This window comes from Trachypithecus francoisi, unplaced genomic scaffold, assembly GCF_009764315.1.
Source record: "Trachypithecus francoisi isolate TF-2019V2 unplaced genomic scaffold, Tfra_2.0 Lachesis_group13, whole genome shotgun sequence".
NCBI classification, from domain to species: domain Eukaryota; kingdom Metazoa; phylum Chordata; class Mammalia; order Primates; family Cercopithecidae; genus Trachypithecus; species Trachypithecus francoisi.
This window is the reverse complement of record NW_022681458.1, coordinates 102,438,684-102,459,105: the sequence shown is the minus strand read 5'-3', so window position 1 is coordinate 102,459,105 and position 20,422 is coordinate 102,438,684. Positions and strand designations below refer to the sequence as shown.

General features: G+C 39.1%; 1 protein-coding gene and 1 pseudogene across 1 annotated transcript in view; one reads left to right on the top strand and one right to left on the bottom strand.

Annotated features, from left to right (window-relative positions):
• Positions 1 to 20,422, bottom strand: part of LOC117095052 (low-density lipoprotein receptor-related protein 1B) — a 1,687,268-nt gene that overhangs the window by 385,030 nt on the left and 1,281,816 nt on the right. Inside the window, exon 23 of the mRNA XM_033231629.1 lies at positions 19,388 to 19,633. Within this exon, the coding sequence (XP_033087520.1) occupies positions 19,388 to 19,633 (246 nt within the window). The remainder of the gene's footprint in view (positions 1 to 19,387; positions 19,634 to 20,422) is intronic.
• LOC117095213 lies at positions 6,473 to 9,386 on the top strand (annotated as a pseudogene).

The following is a 20,422-nucleotide window of genomic DNA, read 5'->3' as shown; positions in this document are numbered from 1 at the left end:
TTATCTTCTATGTACAATTGTCTTCTTTGTTTTTCTTTTAGTCCCACTACAGATTTGCAGAATGATTTTTATCACACAGACTATGAAAGTAGCAGATGAGTTGACTAAGAAAAATAGTTCTTCTTCAGATCCTTTCAGGGTACATTGCTATTACAACGATACAACCAGCAATTCTGTGTGAAATCCCCTGATTCTTTACCATATATATAATATCATCAAACAAAAAGTGATATTACTGTTACGATGTTTTCTCTCCTGCTACTTCAGAGTTTTTACTGTATTTTCTGTTCCTACATTTAAGAATTTATTTGAACTTTTCCCTCCCATCATCAGATACATTTATTGTACACAGTAGCAACTTATGAATTGGTAAATGGTATATTATTTATCTGACCCAATATATATCATGACTTGCTTCCCTCCATTTCTCCATCTATAGCCATATTGGGAATGAATGATAGTTAAATATTTCTGAAGTATAATATATAGGTAGGCAGAGGAAATAGAATCTGTAGAATGAAGGCCGGGATGAACTTTCAAGTATTATTCAAACTATACATATACAAGATGATGTCATCAGCTATCTTTCACATTTTTTTAAGAGCCAATTTTTGTTTCTCTCTTAGTAATCACTTTCCCAAGTATTTCTGGATTTTTAAAATATCTCTGCTTTGTATGTCAAGTTCGTGATTTGCTTTTTTAACTCACCAATTCTTTTTTTTTTTTTTTTTTTTTTTTTTTTGAGGCGGAGTCTCGCTCTGTCGCCCGGACTGGAGTGCAGTGGCCGGACCCCAATTCTTTTAATTAACAAGTTGTAAGAATCTTCATTCGGGGTGTGTGTGAGGGAGAGACAGTGAGAGAGAAGAACACTCATTCAGGTAAGAGGTAGAACAACAACAAAACCTGCATTTCTAGGATACAGTCCAGTGTCTTTTACTAGATTTAAATATTTTTGATTTTACTATATTTTAAATATTTTTGATTGCATAAAAGAATAAATGATAATTAGAAAAATCAATGAATGAATAACAAGCCTAGAAGATCCTAAATATGATGAAAAGGATTATGCGAGGAAGAAGAAATATGCAAAGAAATGAATGAAACAAAGGGGTAAGTGAGGGAAGCAGACACAGACAAAGAGGACTCGTTCAACAGAGGCCACCGTGGATGAAGTTCATAGATGGGCGACTGGATGGAGGCGATATCTGAAATGTCCAAAGTTTAGAACATAGTGTTGATTTCTACAAATTAATAAGAAAAAGCAGTAATCTTAAGAGGAGAATGACCAAAGGAAATTAAGGTTAGTGAGTATATGGAGAGGTGCTCAAACTCATGAGAAATAAAACAAATGCAACAAAAGCAACAATATATCATGTTCCTCCTATATATTAGGGAGAAAATGACAGAGTGGATAATTTTGAGAGCTGCCAAGGATGTGGGAACTTAGATAGTAAAGATGTAGACTATGCAATCATTCTGAAGAGGAACTGGTTCTTAGTCTTTGTAAGTAGAAGCACATTCTGTGATTGTTATTGGTCCTAACGGAATTTTTATCCACATCTATAAGAATGCAGGTAAATGTATGTGTATGGAATTATCATTTGTGCGGAAAGTTAGGAGCAACTTGAGTGTATTTACATGGCAGAATCGAAAAGCATAAAAGACGTGTGCACGCTCTATGACACTACCTAGTGATTAGAAGTAATAGAGTAGGTGTACAGTTCATAAAGACAGTGCTGACTAAAAAGGGTAAATGACAGACTGTAATAAGTATAATACCAATTACATAATTAAAAAGGTATGTATGTAAAACAACAACATAGATTTTATAAGAGAATATATGAACTACATTGAAATGATTTCCTCTAGAGACAGAGGTAAGGAAGAGGGGTAGGCTTTAGAAATAAAAGTTAAGAAAGAGGCCGGGCGCGGTGGCTCAAGCCTGTAATCCCAGCACTTTGGGAGGCCGAGACGGGCGGATCACGAGGTCAGGAGATCGAGACCATCCTGGCTAACACGGTGAAACTCCGTCTCTACTAAAAAAATACAAAAAAAAATTAGCCGGGCGAGATGGCGGGCGTCTGTAGTCCCAGCTACTGGGGAGGCTGAGGCGAGAGAATGGCGTAAACCCGGGAGGCGGAGCTTGCAGTGAGCTGAGAGATCCGGCCACTGCACTCCAGCCTGGGCGACAGAGCGAGACTCCGTCTCAAAAAAAAAATAAAAAAAAAATAAAAAAAAAAAATAAAAGTTAAGAAAGAAAGAGAAACCAAGGGAGGGCATGAGGAAAATAAAAAATCTCACATAGATCCAATGATAATACTGTGCCAGGAAGTGAGGAGTGTAATCAACTCAACCCTTCCTGCATGATCTTCAAAAGAGAAAGAGAAAGAGAGGAAGAGAGGTCATAAATATGAGACTAAATGAAGAAAAGAGAAAGGACCCAACTACTTAGAGGAAGTTCTTACATTCAATAATCATTTGTTGCAAAATTTTCATATGCTTCATAAGGGATATAAAATATTTTGATTCAATCTCAGCTTTTATGAAAGTGGATGCAAGTGGTAACAAAAGTAAGGTCACAAAATGTTGACTATTCAAAGGCATCATAGGAGTGTGTGGGCTCACAGCACAGACAAACTGCCTGGGTCTTTGCAGTATTGTGTAAATGCTCCTGCTTTGAGGTCAGTAAGAATAAAGTTCAAAACCTTTGCTCTAACATCTCTTAGCCACAATCTCTTACCCTGAGCAAATGAAGTAACCTTTCTGGGTCTTCATTTCCATAGATATAAAATCAGAGATTTAAGACTATCTGGTTTCTTGGAAGTAATAAATAAATAAATGATCATATTTTAGGTGTTGGGTAAATGGTAGCTATTCACAATTATAATAATTAACTTGAAGAAATTATTTGTAGATAAGGGAGTTTTGAAGAGTGTAAAGGATTCAAATTTCCAGGGGGAATGTGGAAGATATTATTAAGTCATAGATGATAGTAAACGGAATATGTGAAGAAGATGATTAAATGAAGTGAGATATATGAAAGTGCTTTACACATTCTTAGTCGTGCATATACTATCATTACTCATGATGAAAATGGCAATAATGTGCCTAAAGTCAAAACCCACAGTGAATGATGATGAAACCTCAGGTTGGAGAGGGAAAATGAACAAAAATGAAGAAGGCTCTGAATAGCAGACAGAAAGGTTTGAGGTTAATTTCATAGATAATAGAGAGATAGTTTTAAAATCTGGATGGAAACTGATATGTAAATCTGTCATTTTTAAAGAGAAATAAAAGAATGGATGACCGGATTTTAAGTCCCCCACATTCATTAAGTCCCCCGGATTCATTCCCCTGACGGCTTCACTTTTATCATTCACTACTCCCCAAGGCAGCAAATCTGCTTATCACTTTATTTTTCACCTTGACCTCTTTCTATTAATTTTCATTTTCCTGAATCCAGATTTTCCTCTCTCTGTCAGTAAAAATACTATGTTATTTTTTAGTTTCAATATCCTCCTCCTCAAAAACTGGAGAAACAAGAAGATAAAAACAAATTTGCTGGAGAGAAGACTGCCATCATCATTAGAACATATGTATCTCCTGGCCTGTGCTGTGGTACAGATGCTACTTAACTGTAGAAAGAGATCTGAATCCAAGAAACACTGTGAAGAAAAAATTAAGACATGGAGAGAGAAGGCAGCAAGAAATTTGAAAAATCAAAGATAAGTTGAAGTTGTGAGACCTGAAGACCAAAAACAATACTGCAGCTATTGACAGAATTATGGATAACTGAGGGAGAAGACAAAGGGTACTCTTAGCCAACTAATCTTGAGGTGACCTGATGATACCTGGGGAAGTAGAATTAGATAGTAAGACAAATGATAGGCTGGGCGCGGAGGCTTACACCTGTAATCCCAGCACCTTGGGAAGCCAAGACAGGAGGATCACCTGAGGTCAGGAGTTTGAGACCAGCCTGGTCAACATGGTGAAACCCTGTCTCTACAAAAATACAAAAATTAGCTGGGCGTGGTGGTGCATGCCTGTAAGCTACTCAGGAGGTTGAAGCACGAGAATCACTTGAACCTGGGAAGCAGAGGTTGCAGTGAGACAAGATCGTGCCACTGTACTCCAGCCTGGGTGACAGAATGAGACTCCGCCTCAAAACAAACAAACAAACAAATGATATAGCTGGAGATGTAAATGCCACAGTAATCATATCTGCGGTGATAAGGGAAGGTTCAGGGTGGAAAGGAGTTGTCCAAGGAAATACACATAGAAGCATGTGAAAATTAAGCTTTGGGTAGTGGACACAGTGTACCAAAACACAACCATTATATGTATGCATTTTTGTGCTTATATTCACAATCTCTTTCCTGGAAATGATTTTAATTAAAAAATAAATATAATTTTAAAAACCTAAAAATGAAAAAAAAAAATTAGAGAATAAGAACAAAAAAAAATTAATGCAAAAATACAACCTGATTCAGGCTGAGATTAAAAAGAAAAATAGCTATAATGTTATTTGCAATGTTACTAGAAATATGCTTCAAATTTGCCATTGGGCTGCTGAACAAACAGGAATGGAGCCAGAAGAAAATGCAATCGAAATCAGGAAATTTTCCCTGACCCTTTCACGGGACTTGGACTTGGGAAGCGGTTGGCTCCTTTACTCAGCCTGCAGGAAATTTTCCCTGACCCCTTCACAGGACTTGGACTTGGGAAACGGTTGGCTCCTTTATTCAGCCTGCAGCTCTCAACCCCTCGCAGGAAGGGGAGCATACAGGTGAGTGCTCGCAGGGGCCAGGAGAAATGCTTCTGGGCGCAGGCAGGAGCAGAACTCTGTGCGGCCCCTAGAGCCTCAGAAGGCATGTTACAGTGCGGTCCTTTACTTTGCTGTCCGTGGGTGGCTTAAGTGTTTAACATCTCAGTGTGACAACCCCCTGTATCCCGAGCTCTTATTGGGTGTCAGGAAGAATCAGGTCGCACAAAGAATTGAAGATGGTAAATGCAGGGGATTTTATTGCTGATGAAAATGGCTCGCAGTGGGATGGAGAGCTGAAAAGGGGATGGACCAGAAAGGTGATCTTCCTTGGGAGTTCAGCTGTCACAGGCCAAATTGAAAAAAAAAAAAAAAAAAGTTTTTCAAATTTACAGCCATGATTGTTCCATTCCTTTTTCCCCTTGAGTTTTCTTCCATAGTTCTCTCATCTTTTTTTTTTTTTTCCACACTCTTTTCTTTTCTGATTCTTTACAATCTGGCTCTTGCTGAATTGCAGAACTGATTCTGTTTCCTCTAAGTTCACTCTTAATATCTTATTAGTTAAATAAAATGTCATTTTATTTAACTAACACCTCTTCTGCAAGGTCCCGCCATCAAGCCATCTCTCTGAAGCCATCTCTCTGAAGTCAAGCTGCTTCTCACCAACGTCAAGCTGTTTTTTTCTTTTCTCTTCTTCTCTGCTGCTCTGCTGGCAGTGGAGCCTGGGTTTTTTATGAGTACAGGGTGGGCCAGGGTGGTTCTGGAAAAGGCAACATTCAAGCAGGAAAACAGGGATGTAAAGTTCTCAATTTGGGCTGCGGGTCCAGGCTTGAGGCTGGGGCCCTCGTGGGGAATCTACCCGTTCTACCCAGTATTTCACTGCCTCCTATCCACATCACAATCAGTAGCATATTTTAGGTGGTCGTAAAATAAATCAATACTTCAGAGAAGAGTGATTAATAATTGAATTACAATAATTATTCCTAAATGGATTAAATTATTAATAAATGAATTAAAGAGGAAAAATGTAATTGAGTATTGAGATATATGAGAAAACTGAGATTTGAGATACATTAAATAAAAAATAAAAATTATAAAAGTAGTATTTATGAAATATCATTTTATTTAACTAATAAGATATTAGGAACGAACTTAGAGAAAACAGAATCAGTTCTGCAATTCAGCAAAAGCCAGATTGTAAAGAATCAGAGAAGGAAAGAGTGTAGAAAAAAAAAAAAGATGAGAGAACTATGGAAGAAAACTCAAGGGGAAAAAGGAATGGAACAATCATGGTGCTAATTTGAAAATCTTCTTTTTTTATTTTTTCTCTTGAGACAGGGTTTCACTCTTGCTCAGGCTGAAGTACAGTGGCACAGTCATGCTCACTGCAGCCGCAATCTCCTGGGCTCAGCCAATGCTCCCGCCACAGTCACCTGGGTAGCTGGGACTACAGATGTGTACCACCATGACTGGCTAATTTTTAAATTATTTGTAGGTAGGGAGTATCCTTATGTCGACCAGGCTGTCTTGAACTCCTGGGCTCAAGCGATCCTCCTGTCTCAGCCCTCCAAAGTGTTGAGATTACAGGTGTGAGCCACCATGCCCAGCCAAAAGACTGCTATCATCATTTTATTTTTCTGTTTAATGTCAAGAGGGATAAGGACAGGTATTGCATTGAATAGTAAGAAAATATTTTAAAAGGGGGAATCAATGGAAGATGATGGAAAAGAGAAAATGAGCAAGAAAAAGAAATTTGTATTTGTAAAGTCCAGTAGTAACTAGTCAGTTCATTTTTACTGAACTGTGAAATGGCTGATTTTCTTTCTCTTTTTTTTTTTTTTTTTTTTTTGAGATGGAGTCTCGCTATGTCGCCCAGGCTGGACTGCAGTGGTGCCATCTCAGTTCACTGCCAGCTCTGCCCACCAGGTTCAGGCCATTCTCCTGCCTCAGTCTCCTGAGTAGCTGGGACCACAGGCACCTACGATCATGCCCGTTTTTTTTTTTTTTTTTTTTGGATTTTTATATAGATGGGGTTTCACCATGTTAGCCAGGATGGTCTCAATCTCCTGACCTCGTGATCTGCCTGCCTCGGCCTCCCAAAGTGCTGGGATTACAAACGTGAGCCACCGCACCCGGCCAATTTGCTGCTTTTCTAAAAGAAAAGGGGTGAACGAAATACAGAATAAAGCTTTTTTTTTTTTTTTTTTTTTTTTTTGAATGCACAAGGTGCACTATACATTTCAGGAAGAGATTAATTACCAGAAGATTAAATTATCCACTTAAAAATGTTTCATTGTAACTTTAAAGATGAAATACACTTTTGCTTTTCTATAAAATTATGAACAAAACCAGATGGAAAATATAGCAATCTTAACAGCGAGAAATCACATGGTACTGCCAGAGTTTTGTTGGGGCTCAGAAAACAGCATCACAAAGTGAAGGCCTAAGAAACTACCTCGGAAGCAAAGTCTCTCCCTGACCCTCTCCTGCCTTCCTGTTTTTTATGCTTCATTCTCTCCTTAGGCAAGCCATAGTAACTAGAATCTCTCTTTCCCGGAGCGAGTCATAGAAACTAGCAGCCCCTTTCTCCAAAGCCAGCCATAAAGCCTACAAATATTATTTTAACCTTCCCAGACTATGCTGGTTAATATTGAGGGTCAACTTAATTGGATTGAAGGATGCAAAGTATTGTTCCTGGGTGTGTCTGTGAGGCTGTTGCCAAAGGAGATTAACATTTGAGTCAGTGGACTGGAAGAGGCAGACTCACCTTCAATCTGGATGGGTACCATCTAATCAATTGCCAGCACAGCTGGGATAAAAGCAGGCAGAGGAATGTAGAAAGACTAGACTTGCTAAGTCTTCGGACCTCTATCTTTCTCTCATGCTGGATACTTCTTGTCCTCAAATATCAGACTTCTAGTTCTTCAGCTTTTGAACTCTTGTACCTGCACCAGTGATTTCCTAGGGGCTCTCATGCCTTCAGCCACAGACTGAAGGCTCACTGTTGGCTTTCCTACTTTGGAGGTTTTGGGACTCAGACTGGTTTCCTGGCTCCTCAGCTTGCAGGCAGCCTTTTGTGGGACTTCACCTTACGACTGTGTGAGTCAATTCTCCTAATAAACCCCCCTTCATGTATTTATCTATCCTATTAGTTCTGTCGCTTTAGAGAACCCTGATGAAGACACCAACATTTTTGTTTAGGAGCTGGCCACAAATAAATTGAAGATGCTCATTCCAGAGGTGGTCTGCCCCATATCTTGGAGGAAGGAATGCTGCCCAGACAGGTTCTGAAGAATCGGAGCGGACAGGCTGTGCTGGATCCCCTCAGACATCTATTAGCATTAGATCATACCCTTTTTGTCCAATCATATTTCTACACACCTGTTCATACTTCATTAAGCCTAAGTGTAAAAAATGGATAGTTTTTGGCCGCGCGCGGTGGCTCAAGCCTGTAATCCCAGCACTTTGGGAGGCCGAGACGGGTGGATCACGAGGTCAGGAGATCGAGACCATCCTGGCTAACCCGGTGAAACCCCGTCTCTACTAAAAATACAAAAACTAGCTGGGCGAGGTGGCGGGCGCCTGTAGTCCCAGCTACTCGGGAGGCTGAGGCAGGAGAATGGCGTAAACCCGGGAGGCGGAGCTTGCAGTGAGCTGAGATCCGGCCACTGCACTCCAGTCCGGGAGACAGAGCGAGACTCCGCCTCAAAAAAAAAAAAAAAAAAAAGGATAGTTTTTCCTCGATCTTTGGGTCTTCATTCTGAAGGTTTCTATGTCACATAAAACTATCATCAGGTTCCCATCCAGGACTAAGTCCAGGGAACTCAGCCTGGTTAGTGTAGGTCCTGGGGTTCCCCTGCTGAACCATCTGGCAGCTGAGCCATAGGAGAGATGTGGGCCGAAGCACCAGTATAGGAAACGGTGCCCTCGGTACTCAAGTGGAATGGGCACACTAAACTGCCGTCTCCCAGTTTAAGGACCGTGGGCTGACCAAGTTCCTCTTAGAATTGCAGAAACTAATGAGCAATCTCAGGACCATCGATTTGTCCAACAATAAGATGGAGAACCTACTGCCTTTGCCGATACAGAAGTTCACTCGGCTGAAGAACCTATCCCTGAACAACATAAACTGCTCTGCCTAATGAGATTATGCAATCCTAAACAAATCTAGACAGGCTATGCCTAAACGGCAGTCACCTGAGAGAGTTGCCATCTACCTTTGGGCGACTCTCTACCCTCAAGACCCTGAGTCTCTGTGGGAACCAACTGGGAGCACTATCACCTAACTTTGTAGCCTAGGCCATCAGATGTGGTGGACCTTTCCAGGAACCAGATTCGAAGTATACCTGACATAGTAGGAGAGCTGCAGGTCATCAAACTCATCCTCAACTGGAAGAAGATATCTCAGGTCTCAATAAAGATATCTTGCTGTCCTTGCCTTAAAATTCTTTACCTAGAAGAGAATGGTCCCGAGCTCAGCATGGTTTCACAGAGCATCTTCAGTGATTCCCATATCTGTCCGCTTGCTATGGAAGGTAATCTTTTTGAAATAAAGAAACTTCAAGAACTGGAAGGTTATGATAAGTACATGGAGAGGTTCATGGCCACCAAGAAGTTTGCATGAAGTTCTCACACAGGTCTATGGGAACCTTACAGGATACTGACTTGGAACCTGTTGGAGTGTGGCTGATTGAAAGGCTCCTGTTGCTGTGAAGGGGTATCTGCAATAAGAAGATGATACTCCAGGAGATTATGTTTTTACTCAATGATCTTTTTTTTTTTTTTTCCTTTTCAGGGCTCTTCTCAACAAAGCTAAAAGAAAGGAAATCAGGAGACAGGAAAAGTTCTCCATTTGAGTCATGAGTATGACAGTGAGCCAGGTTGGTCTTCAAAATCATCATTAGTTTGGCATTAAGAAACCAGTAGCTAGCTGCTATTTTTATAGTGAGGGAGTGCTGCCTGGTAACAAACAGAATAACTCCACACCACAGCTTGAGATTTCATTTCGTTTCAATGTGTGACCTTTCATAAAGTCAGTTGCCATTTCATTTCTATGTTAACACTTCACAGTTTTATGAAATTCAAATAATTTGTGAGAAGATGGTATAGTTAATCTAAGGATTTATTATTTTATTCCAGTCCATCAGTTCAGTTGCAGTGCTTATACTTGGAATTTAGGATTTACATAAATATGGGACTGTTTGTCTTGATTAAAAGCATGTTTTGTCAGAGAAGCACCAACACAACACTAAAAATGTTCCCCAAGGCTGCAGTAGCAAATTCTTTACTATTTCAGGCGACTTATTGATAGAGGGCTCTGAGGAGCTAACACTGTATATGCAACACTTATAAGATAAAAGCCATTTTAATAATCAATATTTTCTTGAAGATTTGTTAGAAATAATGTCTTCTTTTTGGTAATCTTTCCTCCTTTTTGTATTTATAACTCTACTAATCAAATTATCAATAAATAATTGCTATAATATTTTAAAACAATAAAACAAAACAAAAAACTTTGATCAAAAAAATTTGCTATCATTTTCTCTTGTTAACTGGTCTTTGTCATAGGGGAGTCATCTATGACCCTTACGATGGGGAGGAAAGTGAACACCTCCTTCCTGCCCCTACAGTTCTATTCTGAGCTGAGAGCAGAGGGGTCAATTCTATTAGGTGAGTTATCGCTGTCTCTGGTCACCTGTATTTGAATGTTGAATTACTCTAACATTAAACATAAGTTGTTATTCATTTCATATGGTATATAAGCACTCTAAGACACACAATCATTTTGTTATCTGTATCCAAAACAAACATCTGGAGCCAATTCTCATGTGAAATATGATCACAAATGTGTCTGAGGCCAGTATTTGATCTATTGCTTTTTCATCTGAAACACACAGATGAACGAAATGACTATTACCTTCACAACAAATTGCTGTTTTTCAGCCTCTCAAGCCGATTACTTTGTGTGAGAATATTGAAGAAGAAAGTGTAGAATAAATATCTGCTAAACTTACGCTCTGGGACTCAAATTTTAATGGTCATAAGAAAACTACTACAGAAATAAAAAACCAAACAAAATTTAAAGTAAAAGATTAAAATAATATAATAATATCTGAAAGAATATAGTTATTTATTAACTGTATATTATTTTCGCAGAAGTGGACTGGATATTATTTAAAACACAAGAGAAAAGTCTATGATCTCAATTCTAAATTCTAAATTTGTATTATTTTATTGTAAAGATAAAAAATAAGAAGATATCTAGGAATATCAAACAGCCAATTAAAAATGTGATCACACATATTCAAGAACAATATATTCTAGACATAGAAAGAAAAAATAAATAGAAAGTAAGGATATCTGGAAGAAGACTTGATTTATGAAAAAAGACTTGAGTGAGTACCTCTCAAAGAATATACAGGATTTCTGGAGATGAAGCGAGGAAAGTACAGTCTAGGGGCGGAGCAAGATGGCCAAATAGGAACAGCTCCAGTCTCCAACTCCCAGCGCGAGCGACACAGAAGACTGGTGATTTCTGCATTTTCAACTGAGGTACTGGGGTCATCTCACTAGGGAGTGCCGGACAATCGGTGCGGGTCAGCTGCTGCAGCCTGACCAGCGTGAGCTGAAGCAGGGCGAGGCATCGCCTCACCTGGGAAGCACAAGGGGAAAGGGAATCCCTTTTTCTAGCCAGGGGAACTGAGACACACAACACCTGGAAAATTGGGTAACTCCCACCCCAATACTGCACTTGAAGCAAACGGGCACACCAGGAGATTATATCCCACACCTGGCTGGGAGGGTCCGACGCCCACGGAGCCTCCCTCGTTGCTAGCACAACAGTCTGCAATCTAACTGCAAGACAGCAGCAAGGCTGGGGGAGGGGCGCCCGCCATTGCTGAGGCTTAAGTAGGTAAATAAAGCCACTGGGAAGCTCGAACTGGGTGGAGCTCACAGCAGCTCAAGGAAGCCTGCCTGTCTCTGTAGACTCCACCTCTGAGGACAGGGCACAACTAAACAACAACAACAACAGTAAAAAAAACAGCAAAAACCTATGCAGACGCAAATGACTCTGTCTGACAGCTTAGAAGAGAGCAGTGGATCTCCCAACACGGAGGTTGAGATCTGAGAAGGGACAGACTGCCTGCTCAAGTGGGTCCCTGACCCCTGAGTAGCCTAACTGGGAGACATTCCCCACTAGGGGCAGACTGACACCCCACACCTCACACGGTGGAGTACACCCCTGAGAGGAAGCTTCCAAAGGAAGAATCAGACAGGTACGCTTGCTGTTCAGCAATATTCTATCTTCTGCAGCCTCTGCTGCTGATACCCAGGCAAATAGGGTCTGGAGTGGACCTCAAGCAATCTCCAACAGACCTACAGCTGAGGGTCCTGACTGTTAGAAGGAAAACTATCAAACAGGAAGGACACCTACACCAAAACCCCATCAGTACGTCACCATCATCAAAGACCAGAGGCAGACAAAACCACAAAGATGGGGAAGAAGCAGGGCAGAAAAGCTGGAAATTCAAAAAATAAGAGCACATCTCCCTCTGCAAAGGAGCGCAGCTCATTGCCAGCAATGGATCAAAGCTGGATGGAGAGTGACTTTGACGAGATGAGAGAAGAAGGCTTTAGTCCATCAAACTTCTAAGAGCTAAAGGAGGAATTACGTACCAGCACAGAGAAACTAAAAATCTTGAAAAAAGAGTGGAAGAATTGATAACTAGAATAAGTAAGGCAGAGAAGGTCATAAATGAAATGACAGAGATGAAAACCATGACACGAGAAATACGTGACAAATGCACAAGCTTCAGTAACCGACTTGATCAACTAGAAGAAAGAGTATCAGCGATTGAGGATCAAATGAATGAAATGAAGCGAGAAGAGAAACCAAAAGAAAAAGGAAGAAAAAGAAATGAACAAAGCCTGCAAGAAGTATGGGATTATGTAGAAAGACCAAATCTACGTCTGATTGGGGTGCCTGAAAGTGAGGGGGAAAATGGAACCAAGTTGGAAAACACTCTTCAGGATATCATCCAGGAGAACTTCCCCAACCTAGTAGGGCAGGCCAACATTCAAATTCAGGAAATACAGAGAATGCCACAAAGATACTCCTCCAGAAGATCAACTCCAAGACACATAATTGCCAGATTCACCAAAGTTGAAATGAAGGAAAAAAATCTTAAGGGCAGCCAGAGAGAAAGGTCGAGTTACCCACAAAGGGAAGCCCATCAGACTAACAGCAGATCTCTCAGCAGAAACTCTCCAAGCCAGAAGAGAGTGGGGGCCAATATTCAACATTCTTAAAGAAAAGAATTTTAAACCCAGAATTTCATATCCAGCCAAACTAAGTTTCATCAGTGAAGGAGAAATAAAATGCTTTACAGATAAGCAAATGCTTAGAGATTTTGTCACCACCAGGCCTGCCTTACAAGAGACCCTGAAGGAAGGCCTAAACATGGAAAGGAACAACCGGTACCAGCCATTGCAAAAACATGCCAAAATGTAAAGACCATCGAGGCTAGGAAGAAACTGCATCAACTAACAAGCAAAATAACCAGTTAATATCATAATGACAGGATCAAGTTCACACATAACAATATTAACCTTAAATGTTAATGGACTAAATGGTCCAATTAAAAGACACAGACTGGCAAACTGGATAAAGAGTCAAGACCTATCAGTCTGCCATATTCAGGAGACCCATCTCACATGCAGAGACATGGATGGAGGAAGATCTACCAAGCAAATGGAGAACAAAAAAAAAGCAGGGGTTGCAATCCTAGTCTCTGATAAAATAGACATTAAACCATCAAAGATCAAGAGACAAAGAAGGCCAAGACATAATGATAAAGGGATCAATTCAACAGGAAGAGCTAACTATCCTAAATATATATGCACCCAATACAGGAGCACCCAGATTCATAAAGCAAGTTCTTAGAGATTTACAAAGAGACTTAGACTCCCATACAATAATAATGGGAGACTTTAACACCCCACTGTCAACATTAGACAGATCAACGAGACAGAAAGTTAACAAGGATATCCAGGAATTGAACTCAGCTTTGCAGCAAGGAGACCTAATAGACATCTATAGAACTCTCCACCCCAAATCAACAGACTATACATTCTTCTCAGCACACATCACACTTATTCCAAAACTGACCACATAATTGGAAGTGAAGCACTCCTCAGCAAATGTACAAGAACAGAAATTATAACAAACTGTCTCTCAGACCACAGTGCAATCAAACTAGAATGCAGGACTAAGAAACTCAATCAAACCGCTCAACTACATGGAAACTGAACAACCTGCTCCTGAATGACTACTGGGTACATAACGAAATGAAGGCAGAAATAAAGATGTTCTTTGAAACCAATGAGAACAAAGATACAACATACCAGAATCTCTGGGACACATTTAAAGCAGTGTGTAGAGGGAAATTTATAGCACTAAATGCCCACAAGAGAAAGCAGGAAAGATCTAAAATGGACACTCTAACATCACAATTAAAAGAACTAGAGAAGCAAGAGCAAACACATTCAAAAGCTAGCAGAAGGCAAGAAATAACTAAGATCAGAGCAGAACTGAAGGAGATAGAGACACAAAAAACCCTCCAAAAAATCAATGAATCCAGGAGTTGGTTTTTTGAAAAGATCAACAAAATTGACAGACCGCTAGCTAGACTAATAAAGAAGAAAAGAGAGAAGAATCAAATAGATGCAATAAAAAATGATAAAGGGGATATCACCACTGACCCCACAGAAATACAAACTACCATCAGAGAGTACTATAAACACCTCAACGCAAATCAACTAGAAAGTCTAGAAGAAATGGATAATTTCCTGGACACTTACACTCTTCCAAGACTAAACCAGGAAGAAGTTGAATCCCTGAATAGACCAATAGCAGGCTCTCAAATTGAGGCAATAATTAATAGCGTACCAACCAAAAAAAGTCCAGGACCAGATGGATTCACAGCTGAATTCTACCAGAGGTACAAGGAGGAGCTGGTACCATTCCTTCTGAAACTATTCCAATCAATAGAAAAAGAGGGAATCCTCCCTAACTCATTTTATGAGGCCAACATCATCCTGATACCAAAGCCTGGCAGAGACACAACAAAAAAAGAGAATTTTAGACCAATATCTCTGATGAACATTGATGCAAAAATCCTCAATAAAATACTGGCAAACTGGATTCAGCAGCACATCAAAAAGCTTATCCACCATGATCAAGTGGGCTTCATCCCTGGGATGCAAGGCTGGTTCAACATTCACAAATCAATAAACGTAATCCAGCATATAAACAGAACCAAAGACAAGAATCACATGATTATCTCAATAGATGCAGAAAATGCCTTTGACAAAATTCAACAGCCCTTCATGCTAAAAACGCTCCAGAAATTCGGTATTGATGGAACGTACCTCAAAATCATAAGAGCTATTTATGACAAACCCACAGCCAATATCATACTGAATGGGCAAAAACTGGAAAAATTCCCTTTGAAAACTGCCTCAAGACAGGGATGCACTCTCTCACCACTCCTATTCAACATAGTGTTGGAAGTTCTGGCTAGGGCAATCAGGCAAGAGAAAGAAATCAAGGGTATTCAGTTAGGAAAAGAAGAAGTCAAATTGTCCCTGTTTGCAGATGACATGATTGTATATTTAGAAAACCCCATTGTCTCAGCCCAAAAGCTCCTTAAGCTGATAAGCAATTTCAGCAAAGTCTCAGGATACAAAATTAATGTGCAAAAATCACAAGCATTCTTATACACCAGTAATAGACAAGCAGAGAGCCAAATCAGGAATGAGCTTCCATTCACAATTGCTTCAAAGAGAATAAAATACCTAGGAATCCAACTTACAAGGGATGTAAAGGATCTCTTCAAGGAGAACTACAAACCACTGCTCAGTGAAATAAAAGAGGACACAAACAAATGGAAGAACATACCATGCTCATGGATAGGAAGAATCAATATTGTGAAAATGGCCATACTGCCCAAGGTAATTTATAGATTCAATGCCATCCCCATCAAGCTACCAATGAGTTTCTTCACAGAATTGGAAAAAACTGCTTTAAAGTTCATATGGAACCAAAAAGGAGCCCGCATTGCCAAGACAATCCTAAGTCAAAAGAACAAAGCTGGAGGCATCACGCTACCTGACTTCAAACTATACTACAAGGCTACGGTAACCAAAACAGCATGGTACTGGTACCAAAACAGAGATATAGACCAATGGAACAGAACAGAGTCCTCAGAAATAATACCACACATCTACTACAGCCATCTGATCTTTGACAAACCTGAGAAAAACAAGAAATGGGGAAAGGATTCCCTATTTAATAAATGGTGCTGGGAAAATTGGCTAGCCATAAGTAGAAAGCTGAAACTGGATCCTTTCCTTACTCCTTATATGAAAATTAATTCAAGATGGATTAGAGACTTAAATGTTAGACCTAAAACCATAAAAACCCTATAAGAAAACCTAGGTAGTACCATTCAGGACATAGGCATGGGCAAGGACTTCATGTCTAAAACACCAAAAGCAACGGCAGCAAAAACCAAAATTGACAAATGGGATCTCATTAAACTAAAGAGCTTCTGCACAGCAAAAGAAACTACCATCAGAGTGAACAGGCAATCTACAGAATGGGAGAAAATTTTTGCAATCTACTCATCTGACAAAGGGCTAATATCCAGAATCTACAAAGAACTTAAACAAATTTACAAGAAAAAAACAAACAACCCCATCAAAAAGTGGGCAAAGGATATGAACAGACACTTCTCAAAAGAAGACATTTATACAGCCAACAGACACATGAAAAAATGCTCATCATCACTGGCCATCAGAGAAATGCAAATCAAAACCACAATGAGATACCATCTCACACCAGTTAGAATGGCAATCATTAAAAAGTCAGGAAACAACAGGTGCTGGAGAGGATGTGGAGAAATAGGAACACTTTTACACTGTTGGTGGGATTGTAAACTAGTTCAACCATTATGGAAAACAGTATGGCGATTCCTCAAGGATCTAGAACTAGATGTACCATATGACCCAGCCATCCCATTACTGGGCATATACCCAAATGATCATAAATCATGCTGCTATAAAGACACATGCACACGTATGTTTATGGCAGCACTATTCACAATAGTAAAGACTTGGAATCAACCCAAATGTCCATCAGTGACAGACTGGATTAAGAAAATATGGCACATATACACCATGGAATACTATGCAGCCATAAAAAAGGATGAGTTTGTGTCCTTTGTAGGGACATGGATGCAACTGGAAACCATCATTCTTACCAAACTATCACAAGCAGAGAAAACCAAACACCGCATGTTCTCACTCATAGGTGGGAACTGAACAATGAGATCACTTGGACTCGGGAAGGGGAACATCACACACTGGGGCCTATCATGGGGAGGGGGGAGGGGGGAGAGATTGCACTGGGAGTTATACCTGATATAAATGACGAGTTGATGGGTGCTGACGAGTTGATGGGTGCAGCACACCAACATGGCACAAGTATACATATGTAACAAACCTGCACATTATGCACATGTACCCTAGAACTTAAAGTATAATAATAATAATAATAATAAAAGGTACAGTCTAAGTGGAAGAAACAAAATGAACAGAGGTTCATAATGTATGGGTTCTTAGCAGTCTGATGAAGCATGTGGACTCCGCAGAAGGTTGTGTTTTTTAATAATTTTTTTAATTTTCATTTTTGTGAGTACATAGTAGGTGTTATAGTAGTATATTTCTAGGTTAGGTGGAGGCCTGATAGATAAGAAAGCAACAATATGGAAGGGGCTCCACGTTGGGGAGGGCTCCAAGTGGGGAAGAACAATGAACAATCTTTCGGATAGGTGGCTAATCTCATCATAAACAATGACCTCCTTGTCCTGTGGTCCTGTGGCCACAATGACCTCATTCCACAAGTAGCTCCCTCCAGCACCACCATATGAAATGTCCTTCCAGTGTCTGCCTCTTTGCAGACAGCTCTGTCTCTGCTGTGCTGCCTGTTGCAACCTTGCAATGTATTTTCATGCTTTCTCTAATAAATCTGCCTTTCTTTACCTACAACTGTCTTCATAAATTCCTTTACCCCCTGTGCCAATGGCCCCAGTTAGTCACTACCTATGACAAGTTACATGAAATATTTTGATACAGGCATGCAATGCATGATAATCACACAGGGTAAATAGGGTACCCATCACCTCAAGCATTTATCCTTGTGTTACAAACAATCCAATTATACTCTTAGTTATTTTAAAATGTACAAAAGTTATTTTTTACTGTAGTCACCCTGTTGTGCCAGCAAATACTAGAAAGTTTTTAGAAGTGCATAAACAGTAAGAATAAAGCTTTTTTAAAAGTATAGATGAGAAAACATTGAAATGCAGTTATTAAAATTAAGTAATGTTTGAATGTAATAATAAATGTATTCATTTACTTATATATTTATTTTGATGTCATGAAATTCAAACTTCATTTGATAGAGTAATTCTTATTCTAATTCCTTTTTATCTCAGAAGTTGAGGAGATATTCCCCCACAGAGAGGATTTTATTAGTGTATTCAATAATAAGATTCAGCAGTAGGTCCAAGGAGTCCCACTATTGAATTAGTAGTGAGTGGGTTGCAAAGCCTGAACATAAGTGATATTTTGAGATATGTGCAGCCACTACAATGGGATATGAATATATCTATTACTTCTATCAGCAAATTCATAGTTGCTGCTAATGACTTCGGTGGTCTGTGGCATACATTCACAATGGAAAGAAATACTAACTTTCAGTTAGAAGTTAAAATAATGCTATAATATTTTCCCAAATAAAGTTCCTGAATCTCTTCAATTTTATCCATGGACTTCTAAGTTTCCTGTGGACTCAGACTAAGAATCCAGAAAAGTGGATGGAAAGCGATACTTCTTTAAACACCCTATGGGTGTGTGGCACAGTAACAAGTCTTTCATGCTATTCTTACAACATGCTATAAGCAGGACATGGTTATAAATGGGCAATGTTACTTGAAAAATGAGAAAATTGAGGCTCAAAAGTATTATGTAACCTGCCTAGGGTCACATACAGAATGAATATAAGTTATACAATTAGAGTTTGAATATCCTAATCTAAAGCCTTTGTTTGCCTTTCCCACTGTGAAAAACCACCTAGAGAATCTGCAGAATGTTTTAAATAAGCTGTTAGAAGATAAACACAACCAGAGCAAGAAATTGTTTTCAAGGGCAGTAGAAATAACAACAGGGAATGTGGGGTAGGACTCCCTAAAAAAGCATACACAGAGAAACAAAGCAAATGCTTTTGCATATACAAAAACAAGCCCATCTGGGATACGATAATAAAATCAGTGTTTCAGGAAAAAAATAATCTGATGGTAACAGTTCAATGGATTGCAAAAGTAAGGATTATTATATTTTCTCTCCAGAAATTTTATAGTAGGTCTAAAATAACACATTATAGTTAAATGCTTTATCTAAAATGGGTTGGATCCTTTTATTAATTTTCTGAAGCAGTTTTGGGGTTTGGTTTTTCCAAGATGTATTCTTAAATATAGCAACACACACAAAATAGTTACTTACCAACACTTGTACAACTTTCACCATCTACATCCAGCTTCCAACCTTCATAACATGAGCACTTAACTGTGTGCTTGTGCTGCTCACACACTTGGCTGCACTTTAGATGGTTGCTACAGTAATCCACAATTTCACATGTTTTATTGTCTTTGTTGAGTTGAAGTCCTTCAGGGCAGGAACAGACAATTCCTCTTCCAGGAACAACAGAACAGTGGTTGCTACAGCCTCCATTGTTCAGCGAACATTCATCTAGAGGGACAGATTATAGGTCTTATCAATTGCTTTCCTCAGTTAAATACTAATCATTGAACTCAATTCCCTAAGCCTACAATTAGCCAGGATACTACAAATGAAGATAAGAAAGCCCACTTTGGCTTATTTTTACTTCAGGGATTGGTATAGAAATGACGATAGAATTCATCCAAAGGCCAAATTTAATTCTATATGATAGAAATTGTAAAGGGAAGATTTTCATTTCTATAAAACTTGGGAGTATAGTTTGCTTTACCCCACAGATGTAAAGTGAGCTCAGTGTTTCTATCATGACTGGAAAGATTATGCTGAGCCTTTTAGCAGCTGTGCAAAAGCATTTGTAGAGGTCTTCCAAAAAATATGTACATACCATGATTATCTGAATATTAGACATATCTTGATGTTAATAAATTAACAAGTATATCCATATACACATATATGAATACATATACATAATGTCTATGTATCTTTTGCAACACTTGTACAGTCTATTTTGGAGTTATAATGTAGAACGGATTACTTTTTATCCTTTACTGGCTGTGGGCATTTATTTTTAAGTTAAGTGAATTGTATGTTGTGCCCCATATATTGGTTAGTAGGATTCATTCAATGATGCCATGGAAACATCATAAGCAAAACACTAAAAAGAAAAAAAAGTTGTCCTGGTATTTTGGCTGAAATAATGAGCAACAGTATTGATTACACAGAAAATACAATTGATTATATAGATAATATGATTAGTTTGTAAAAAAGATTAGCTTTTTAAACAGCATTTAAATATACAGC